This window comes from Emiliania huxleyi, assembly GCF_000372725.1.
Source record: "Emiliania huxleyi CCMP1516 chromosome Unknown EMIHUscaffold_14, whole genome shotgun sequence".
NCBI lineage: Eukaryota > Haptophyta > Isochrysidales > Noelaerhabdaceae > Emiliania > Emiliania huxleyi.
In genome coordinates, this window is record NW_005201192.1 from 541,315 (window position 1) to 552,015 (window position 10,701).

A 10,701-nucleotide genomic window follows, 5' to 3' on the forward strand; every position below is an offset into this window, starting at 1 on the left:
GCATAAAGTGAATGATACACCGTCGCAACAATCTCTCCTTCAGAGACAGAGTTTGCTTTGCCTTTGGACTGGAGTCTATAACTGTATAGGAGGAGACCAGACACACGGTGGTGACTGGTGTTTGATTGGAGTTTATGGTGCACACACAGTCCACACAACAGCGTCCCCCGGGGGCACACACACACACACACACACACACACACACACACACACACACACACACACACACACACACACACACACACACACACACACGCACGCACGCACGCACGCACGCACGCACGCACGCACGCACACACACACACACACACACTCACACACACACACACACACACACACACACACACACACACGAGTGCGGGTGGGTAGGCCCTAAAACGGCGGGAGCGGGGTAGGGGTGCCGATGTAGGGGTGTGGAGGGGTCGGGAGCGAGGGCGGGAGTGTGGACCGTGACCTAAAGCCCTCCACCGATAGAGCAAGAGGTGTCAGGCGGCAGGGCCCAGAAGGGCACTCGGAGGGGTGGGGGCTTGGAGGGCTGGCCAAAAGCGAGGCGTAGGAGGGGTCCAGTGGGCTAGAGAGGGCTGGAGGGGTCGGAGGGGGCTGGAGGGGCCGGAGGGGTTGTGCGGATGGAGGGGTCTGGAGGACTCGGGGGGCTTGGAGGGCTCGGAGGGTGTTCCGGCAAGGCGGCAAGAGGGTCCCTAGCGCGAGGGGTGGGGCTTGGGAGGGGTGGAGAGCTCGGAGGGCTCGGAGGGCTCGGAGGGGTCGGAGGGGTCGGAGGGCTCGGAGGGGTCGGAGGGGTCGGAGGGGTCGGAGGGGTCGGAGGGGTCGGAGGGGTCGGAGGGGTCGGAGGGGTCGGAGGGGTCGGAGGGGTCGGAGGGGTCAGAGGGGTGTGGAGGGCTCGGAGGGCTCGGTTAAAGATACCCTGCAGGCATAAGCGCGTTTGGTATTTGAAATACCTGGGTTTCCGCTAACGGAAGCGACAGCCTCCCCAGACACACACTCATATGGAGCTCCTCGCTCGCCCGCCTGGCGGCGGCAGCGGCCATGGCGACGCTGACGGCGGCGGCACTCGTGGCGGTGACACTCGTGGCCGCGGCGGCGCCTGGGCAGCAGAGAGAGCTGTCGCTGCAGTGCTGGCGGCTGCTGGCGGCGGCGGCTGGCGGCGGCGGCTGGCGGCGACATTGCCGGCGGCGGCCATGCGGGGGCGGCGCTGCTGTGGCGGCGAGGCGGCGGCGTTGCAGCGCCCTGCCGCAGCAGGCCCGCCCGGATAGCACTGGCAGTCTGCCGGCGCGGCCGGCGCATTCGAATGTGCCCGCCGCGCCGGCAGACTGTTGGATGGCCACAGTCGCGAACGTGGGTGAAGTCGTGCGGCGCAGAGACCAGCTCATTCGCCGTCGCCGGTCCCTCGATCACGGGCGCCGTCGCCGGTTGACCCGCGTCCATGGGCGGATTCAGCAGGCCTGCAGCCCTCCAGCCCTACACACCCCTCTAACCCTCTCGCGGCGGGCACTCTCGGAAGATCCGCGCCATTCTTTTTTTGCGACCCCTCCCGGAGGCCCTTCCGACCCCTCTCGAGCCCTCCCGCCACGAAGATCCTCCCTTTATCCGACCGTCCCTCCGAGCCCACCCGGCGCCCGAGCCCTCTTGCCTATCACCCGAGCTCGGGGGGGCGGCGAGCCCTCCTGGACCCCACCACCCCTCCCGCCTCGCCCAGCCCTCCTGATCCCTCTCCCTCCCGGAATCCCGGTGGACCGCTCCACCCTCCCAGCGCGCTAGCCCTATGGGACCCTGTGGAGCCCTCCCGACGCCGATCCGACGGGGAGGACCCCTCAAGCCCTGTGGGCTGGCGAGCCCTCCGGTCGGAGGGGTGGAAGCGGGAGGGCTCGAGGACGGACCCCTCTCGCTCCAGGAGGGTGGAGGGGTGGAGGGTGGAGGGGTGGAGGGGTGGTTGAGCCCTCTAGCTCTATCGATATAGCCCTACCCCTCCCGCCGTTTTAGGGCCTACCCACCCGCTATGACACACACACACACACACACACACATACCGTGTGTCAGAGTCGAGTGTGGTCGATTCGTCCCCCCACGGCCACGCGACAAACCACGTCTGTCTCCGTGTACCGTGATCAGACGTCAGGGGCGGCGACACCCCCATCTACAGATGATATGCGCATCTTGAGATAATATGCATCTAAGATGCACCCTCTTGGAGCGGCCGCACATTGCTCGGTACCCCCCCTGCACATCTAAAGCCATCCCTGCTGCTAGGGGGGGGGGTCTGACCCCCCCAGCAGCAGAGCGCTGCTGCTGGGGGGGGGGTCCCGACCCCCCCAGCAGCAGAGCGCACGGACCCAGCTCTCCCGCCTCTTCGCCGCCGCCCCCCCTCCACCCTCGGCTCGTGTTTGAGCGTACGCTCGAGGCGGTTGTGTTCACCGCGCCTTCGAGCCCGGTTGGCAGTAGGAGGGCCCGCCGGTGAGACCACTGATTTTGGTGTCGACCATAAATTCTCGCCACTGGAACACATGCTACTTACAGCTGCTGTCTGTACAGAGATGCCAGCACCCCACACAGGCAGAGCGCTCCTGCTGGGGGGGGGTCCGGACCCCCCCAGCAGCAGAGCGCTGCTGCTGGGGGGGGGGTCCCGACCCCCCCAGCAGCAGAGCAAGTAGCAGAGCGCTGCTGCTGGGGGCTGGCGGGGGGGGGGGTCGGCCATGGCTTTAGATGTGCAGGGGGGGGTACCGAGCAGTGTGCGGCCGCTCTTGGACTGCACACTGTCTTGCCTATGCTCGAGCATCTCTAGATGGTTTTTTCAACTAAGATGCCGGAGCATCCTGGATGCTCGAAATCACTCCCATGACGAGAACGACCAACGCACCGGCCGCCTGGCCGAAAAACGTGGGTTCGAATTCGTAGGAGGCACCTAGAGCAGAATTGAGCCCGCTCAGGTGTGAACAAAAAATATAAGGGTCGACCAGGTTTCGAACTGGGGGCCTCCCGCTCGCGGGGCGGCACTCGGCGAAGAAAGAGGGGGTGCTACCCGTGACGAAAAACGGACGCACACCAAGCGCTAAGCGTGAGGACGCGATTTCGAATTCGGAGGTGCATCTGAGCAAAATTGGGCCCGCTCAGGTGTGAAAAATTATAAGGGTCAAAGCTGCCGATTCGATCCGGAAGCCACTCGACCACCGAGCGGCCGACGGCCGAAGTAAGCAGAGTAGATGATGGTCTGGAGGTAGTGTCCACTCAGCGACCGATACCCGTAACACACTACCGGGGGAATTAGACACAACAGATACGCACAACCGACGCCCGAAGTGCCAAAGAAGGACGTCATTAGTACGAAACCTCAGAAGGCCATGGGCGCCGAGAGAACATTCCCCCGAGAGCAAAAAAGAAAAAGCACAAACAAACCTCCTTCCCAGGTTACCCCTGCCAAATGTCGCCGCTCTCGGGGCATGCTATCCTGTGTAAGCAGGGCAGGTGGGGGGGGGGGGGGGGCAGTCCCTCTGGTCTGATACTGGTGTGGTTCTGTCCCCAGCGTCGGAGGCAAGGGCGAAGCTAAGAATATTTAATTTTTTTGGAGATGAGGGGGTGCCGGCGGGCGACCTATGTAGCATACCGGGGGAATTAGACACATCAGATACGCACATACCGACGCCCGAAGTGCCAAGAAGGACGTCATTAGTACGAAACCTCAGAAGGCCATGGGCGCCGAGAGAACATTCCCCCGAGAGGACAAAAGAAAAGGCTTCGCACCCCCTCCTTGCGCAGTGACCCTCGCTAAGTGTCGCCGTTATCGGGGCACGCTATCCTGCGCAGGCAGGGCAAGGGGGGGCGGGACGCAGTCCCATCTCTCCTGTGTACGGGTGGGTTCTGTCTCCAGTCTCGGAGGGGGGCAAAAAGATAAGAATATCTATATTTTTTCCTGGATGCTCGAATCATCTGAAGATGCTGCGCATCCCAAGATGCTTGGCATTTAACGATTAAAATGCAAGTTAAATTATAAAGACTTGAGCGGCGTGTGAGCCCTTGGATCAAAAGTTGGAATGGAGACTGTGAATCTATGCTAATTTCAGTTGCTATGCTAAGTCGTAAGTGAGATGTGACTAACTGCTCTACATTCTACATCCTCTGCACCCTCCCTCAGCTGCTCTGTCGTCTGTGGAATACTACTGATGGCGATGGAACTGGGAGCCAGTGAGTGATCGTGGGGCGTGGGGGGCACTTAGCCCTGGTGCTAATGCTGACGAGAGAGAGAATTCTTGATACGAAACCACGACGACACACACCAGTCGACTCGCATCGGTTGCCTCCATGAACGGCGGAGCTATTCTCGCGCCCACACCACACCTGGCTCCAACGTGGACACGCCCATAGCTGGGGACACTACTAGGTCACGCATGGCATCACAGAAGTTTTATCTCTCTCTCTCTCTCTCTCTCTCTCTCTCTCTCTGCTAATGCTGACTTTACTACATGGACGGTTGCGGTTGCCTATATGTAGGACTGGTTTTTATTTCGGGTTCTGGGTTCGGCAAAAAAACTCCGACACTGTCCGATCGAAAATATTGGAAAAAATCCGACAACGCGCTCATGTTCCTGAGATGCATTGTGCGCATCCTCAGATGCCACATTCTATCCTGGGATGCATGGACTAACCCAAGATGAGGGTATCATCTCGGCTCTCGGCACACTTGTGCGTCTGAAGACGACTGCAGTAGAGATGTCACGCGCTATCAAAAGACGCGGGGCACCATCTAAAGATGATTAAATCTTCTTGGAGAACCCAATCATAGTGGAGACACCCGGTGTCCTTAGAGATGGAAAACGCATCCTAGATGGCGTTTGCGGTTTGGCATCTAGGATGCGCATATCATCTGTAGATGGGGGGGTCGCCGCCCCTGACGTTAGGCCAGCTGAACAAAATAATAAGGAAGGCCTACCGGTGACCCACGACGATCATGCGCTGGATGCGGCCGGCTGCTGGACCCGGACGACGGCCCCGGCTGCAGGTGTGAGTGCAGCGGCCTCGGCGGACGCAAGCGCGGGCGGCGCGAGGCCAGGCGCGAGGTGGAGAGGCGCCAGCGGGGCATGGGGGCGGAGAGGCGGCTGCTGGGGGGCCGGCAGCTGCGGCAAGTTGAGCGGCGGCCCAAGGGGGAGGTACTGCGGTTGCAGCTCTGGCCTAGGCACCAGCCGCACGGGCTGCTGGTAGTAGTGCCACGACGGGTTGTAGTGCTGCTGCTGCTGCTGGGCGGCGGCGGCGGCGGCGTCTGTGTTGCGAACGGCCCGCGGCGGGGCAGAGGAGTTTGCGAGGGCGGCGGCGTGCTGCGGCTGGTACTGCTGCTGCTGGGCCCAGAGGTTGTACGGAGGCAGGTGCTGCGTACTCAGGTGCTGCACGTGCCACTGATCCACCGCCAGAGCAGCCGCACTCACGCACCCGTGAGGGCCCGCCCCGGGCAAGGCGGCGGCGCGTGCCATCGGCTGAGCCAGGTTGGGGCGAGGGGCGAGGGGAGGGGCGAGGTGAAGGCCGGGCGGAGGTTGCTGGGAGGGCGGAGGCGGCGCGGGCCGGGCGCCCATTGGCCCTCCGCTGGCCCCCGCGCCTCCTGCAGCGACTGCGCCGACGGCCGCGACGGAGGGCGACTGCCGCGACGGAGGGCGAAAGTCTCCCCCAGCCTGGTGCGCCCTGGCCACCGAGTTGCTATCGGTGGCCTGCCGCTTGGCGCTGCGGAGACCGCACGCGTTGCACAGCGTCATGCCGCACCTGCGCGGCGCGGAGACGGGCCGAAGGATGTGAGGCGAGGAGGGTGTACTCAGGGCAGCGGGTGGGGTGGTGGAGGGGCGGCGTGCGACGGGGGCGTGCGAGGGACCTCCACTTCGGAGTCGTCGTCGTGCCGCACCGCTTGCACGCTCGCCCCGCGTGCTGGTCCGGCAGCGCCAAGGGCGAGGGCGACGCCGCCGGGGTGCTCGCCAGGAGGGCGGTCGGCAAGCCGACACCAGCGGCAGCGGCACCGGCCCTGGCCTGTGCCCACGGCTGGGCAAAGATGATGTTAGCGTAGATGGCGGCGGTGGCCGCGGCGTTCAGCGTGTGCAAGGCAGCGCCGCGCGGATCGCCGCTAACGGGGTCGGTGGCAAAAACCGCCAGCGGGCCGGTGCCGCCACGAGGCCATGTGGGTGCGGCGGTGGCGGCTTGCCCGGTGGGAGGCGCCGAGTGAGGGCGAAGGCGGGAACGTTGGCCGGCCGAGGAGGCGGCCGGCGCCATGGAAAGAGGCTGCGGTGCTGACAACGGGACGGCGCAGGCGACGGCGAGATTGGCCGGCGCCCGCCGGTCGACAGCCCACTCTTCCTGGTGGCGAGAAAATCGGATCCCGGCGAGAATTTCGTAGTGCTGCTGCACGGCGTTGGCCGAGCGGCCTGTGCCCAGCGCCGCCGCAATCCCGCTCCAATCGCTGGCACGAGGATTCCTCACCAGGACTAGGCCGGCAAGCGCTAGCTCCTCCTCCTCGCTCCACCGCGGCTGTCTCGAAGGCGGGTTGCGCTCCCTCGTGCGCCCAGGGTTGTCTGGTGGTTCCAGCTGCGACATTAGATCTACATTATCGGGACCAACCCTGCGACGCCGTTTCCAGGACATCCTTTGGTTTGCGTTCCTTAGCGAGATTGGTGTAACGCCGTCCACGCGGGCGTGTTTTCTGACGGCCGACCGTCAGTGCACGGAGTTGCCCCTTCTCCGACTGCCCCGGCTAGTTCGAGGGTTTCGCGGGAGTGATCCCATGCGTCAAACCCGAGACCTAGCGGTAGCGCGGGTGGGTTGGAGGGGGCTCGCTGCGAGGAAGGGCGGTGTAAGAAGCCGATTCCCGTACTCCACCCCACTCCTCCCCATCGGGCCGCATGAGCGGCCGCGCCTCGCAGATTCGTTTCTCGCGCCTGGATCAGCCTGGTTTTTGGCCCTACCGGCCTACCGGCTACCGCGATAGGAGCACGCAGATACGTTTCCGCGACCACTACATGGACGATAGAGTACACCGCGCTCCGGCGCTAGATCTACATACATCGCGCAACCCCTGCCTGGACGAGTGCAGCTGAAGGGCCAGTGGAGGGCCCAACTTGCTTTTGGGGTGAGGTTGCAGGTTGAATGAAGAGGGTTTTGGTTGGGTTGTGTTCTCTTGGGTGAGGTTGGGAGGGCGAGGTTGAGAGAGAGAGAGAGAGAGAGAGAGAGAGAGAGAGAGAGAGAGAGAGAGAGAGAGAGAGAGAGAGAGAGAGAGAGAGAGAGAGAGAGAGAGAGAGAGAGAGATTCGGAGGTTGTGTTCTTTGGGTGAGGTTGTTGAGACCCCCCACTGAGAGAGCATCCAATGGGCCGTCCAGATTATATTGACCTCTGGCTTGTCAGCCGGTCACTTGATGACACCATGAAGCGATCGCCATCTTGCTGGCTCTCTCGGCTATGGGACCGGCCCCAGCTTCGGCTGAGGGCTGACAAGCTGCCGAGCCCAAATCACAGTGCGAGTCGTGATTTCTTGTTGGGCGCGGGGAAGCAGTGACCAGGTCGCAGGTGAGAGCAGGATGAGGAAAGAGGTACGCCCTCTCAGACGTCAGAGCACAGAGGCGGCGGGCGGGCGCGCCCACAAGAAGATCCTACTTCGAACTTCCTGGATACATTATTGTGCATGCACATGTGCATGTCATGTTCATGTTCATGTTCATGTTCATGTTCATGTTCGTGTTCATGTTCATGTTCATGTTCATGTTCATGTTCATGTAGATCCCCACATACCCCACACATCCCCAGAGTGCAGAGAGGTATGTATGTACCTGTAGAAAGATTTAGGTTTGGGGAGGGCGCGAGTGGGAGACTTTTCGGCGGTCGAAAATGCGGCGGAATGGGATGTGCCCTTAGGGAAGACCTTTGGGACGACCTGTCGCCCGAAAAAAGCAGCGATCGATGCCGGCGCCAGACGCGGCGCCGCGAGGCACACGGGCGCCGGCGTGGCGCAGCGGCGAGGCACACGGCGCGCCGGCACGCTTTATATAAAGTAATATATCTTTACTTCCAAAACCCGGACGTTCCCAGGGTTATATGGAAGGTTCGACACACCCCACCCCGGACTGGGCGGAGACTCCCCCCGGACTGGGCGGAGACGGGAGAGGTCCCAGGAAAACGCTGCTGGGCAGCGAAAGCCCCGCCCCCACTTGCACTGACTGCACAGGATAGCGTGTACCCCGTGCGACAAACGGCGACACATGGCGGGGGACACTGCGCCGGGGGGTATGCCTAACTGTGGTGCTTCGCGTGTGCTCAGTGCTGTGGCGTGTTGGGGGTCGCCGCACCGCGCACGCCGCTCGCCGGCAGCGCCAGCCGCAGCGGCACGCTTTATAATTATTATTAGAAACAGTGGGTTTGCGGGGTGGGTGTGTGGTACAGGGATATTGAGGTAAGAGGGATCATTCGAGAACCGGAGATACCCTCTATTCACTCCCCTCTCCCCAACGCGTCTCTGTTCGACGGCTCTTCTCAGCGGTGCGGGGTTCGCCGGTGCAGCGATTTTGAGCCCGCCCGCGTCATCTCGGGCCGTCGAGCGCGTTGCGGAGAGAGGTGAGGGGTGCGCGTCGTCGGCGCGGGGCGGGCCGATTGGCCGCTTCCCGCGCCTACGAGGATCAGCTCATGAAGGCGAGCCCGGGCCTGCCGCGCGCCCAGTCGGGCGTCGGCTGCGCGTAGCGCGGGTCGGCGGAGGGCTGCTCCTCGTACGGGCTGCGCAGCAGCGCGTGCAGCGCGTGGACCGCGGAGCTGTCGCCGCGCTCGGCCGCCTCGTACGCCTCGGCCAGCATCCAGTTGCGCAGAATGTACTTTGGGTTCGCCGCCGCCATCTCGCGCCGCCGCTCCCCGTCCGGCCGCGCCTCGGCGCCCACCCTACCCCAGTACCGCGCCGCCCACTCGCGCCACGCCTCGAGGTGCTCCTGCGGCCACTCGGCAGCGCCGCCGATCGCCGCCGCCCGCGCCGCCGCGAGCCCGTCGCCGCCGTCCGGGAGGTCGTTCGTGAGGTCGCCGAGCGAGCGGAAGAAGACGGTGAAGTCGATGCCCTGCGGCCCGGAGCGGGTCGCCATCAGCCCGAAGAGCGACGTCCACAGCTCGGCGGCGTCGTCGTCCCAGGAGACGAGGCCGAGCTTGCGCCTAGTGGAGCAGGGCGGAGTGGGATGGAAGGTGCTGCTGGCTCGTGCCGGGCGGCGAGGCCGAGCTCTCGCGCCGGTTGTGCTCGTCGTGCGTCGCGTGGAAGACGTCGACGAAGACGCTGGAGACGCCTGCGGCGAGAGGGGCGGAGGGGAGGGGTGAGGGGCAGGGGGCAGTGGGAGGAGGGTGGGTGGCGAGAGGGGCTCGTGGGTGGCGAGATGGGGCGGCGAGCGAAGGCGAGCGAGGGCGAACGGTGCGAGACGGTGCGCCGCTACTCTTCTCGGCTAATCTCGCGCCCTCGCGCGTCTGCTGCACGGCCTCGTCCGCCTCAGCGCGCGTGAGCCCCTCCTCCGTGGCGACGGCGCGCAGGAGGTCTGCCCACGCCTCGGAGAGGATGGAGAGGTTGATGGCCGCCGCCTGCGGGCAAGGCCGTGGACGCGTCACGGGCGAGTCCTCGAACGGCGGCGCGTGTCTGCCGAGGTGCGCCTGAGGCTGCCGCCCGAAGGAGTACTCCGCCCCTCCGCCCACCCAAGGGCAGTGCATCGGGTCGAACCGCTCGAGGAAGCCGAAGGGGCCGTAGTCGAGCGTCACGCCGCAGAGGGCCGAGTTGTCCGAGTTCATGTTGCCTGCGTCATGACATAACACGTGACACAATCTAACGACAGTGAGGGCCGAGTTGCCCTCCGAGGTCATGTCACCCTGACAGTAGCCGACGCGCAGCCACTCTGCCACGAGGCGCGCCTGCCGCTCGCACACCTCGCGAAACAGGAGGACGAGCAGCCGCGACAGCGGCGCCTCCGGCTCCTGCAGCCACACGGAGGGCGGGGGGGCGGCCTCACCCACCTCGGCCGCACCTCGGCCGCATCTCCGCCCCTCCTGCTGCAAGGGCCTGCTGCTACTACTACCGCTCGCGCTGCTACTCCTCCCCCCTCCTGCAGCCGCAGGTGTGCAAAGTCGCGGCCGAGAGCGTGCACCGCGAGGGCGCGGAGGAGGGCGGGCTCGTCCCGCTGGTAAAAGAGCTCAAACTGGCCGAAGCGGAGGAAGGAGGGCGCCACCCTCGCACCCACCGCCCCCGGCTCGAGCCCCACCCGCTCCCTGCCTTGCGAGTCGTACCACGCCCGCTGGACCGTGTCGCCGCTCGCCACGACCGCGAGGGCGCGCGTCGTCGGGACGCCGAGGTGGTGCATCGCCTGGCACAGCGCGCGGCGGTGAGGAGGCGCCTCGCGGCTCTGGCAACGGAGGAGGCCTGGCGCGCCTCGCTCGCGAGAAACTCTCGCACCGAGGAGCGGAGCACGGCCCGCCCGTCGAAGCGGCGGCTGAAGGGCGTGGTGCCCGCACCCTTGAGCTGCACCTCGAGCCCGTTGACCTGGCCGACGGAGATGGCACGCCCGTCGCCCCGCTGCCCGCCGTACCGCCCCGCGAAGCTGGCGCCGTACGAGGTTGCCCAACACGGGACCGCTTCCGGGACCTTGCCCGCGAAAAACTGCAGAAACTCGTCGCTCTCGCAGGTCTCGGCCGAGAGGCCGAGCGAGGAGGCGACTTCGG

The 10,701-nt window shown here is 64.8% G+C and overlaps 1 protein-coding gene across 1 annotated transcript; it reads right to left on the minus strand.

Annotated features, from left to right (window-relative positions):
- Positions 1-8,419: 8,419 nt before the first annotated feature.
- EMIHUDRAFT_462449 (hypothetical protein) lies at positions 8,420-10,701 on the minus strand. The gene is made up of 6 exons (XM_005787812.1): positions 10,412-10,701; positions 10,086-10,346; positions 9,855-9,957; positions 9,643-9,782; positions 9,419-9,573; positions 8,420-9,159 (listed from the first exon to the last, which is right to left on the minus strand). The coding sequence occupies exons 2-6, from the start codon at positions 10,341-10,343 to the stop codon at positions 8,646-8,648; spliced, it is 1,170 nt and encodes a 389-aa protein (XP_005787869.1). The 5' UTR covers positions 10,344-10,346; positions 10,412-10,701; the 3' UTR covers positions 8,420-8,645.

What these genes read in the sequence shown, in the direction of transcription:
- EMIHUDRAFT_462449 (XM_005787812.1), bottom strand. Translation starts at nt 10,343, where the DNA reads ATGCACCACCTCGGCGTCCCGACGACGCGCGCCCTCGCGGTCGTGGCG. An exon ending in GCGCGTCGGCTACTGTCAGG is followed by an intron (nt 9,783 to 9,854) that starts GTGACATGACCT and finishes GTCATGACGCAG; the next exon opens with GCAACATGAACTCGGACAAC. An exon ending in GAGAAGAGTAGCGGCGCACC is followed by an intron (nt 9,160 to 9,418) that starts GTCTCGCACCGT and finishes CTGCTCCACTAG; the next exon opens with GCGCAAGCTCGGCCTCGTCT.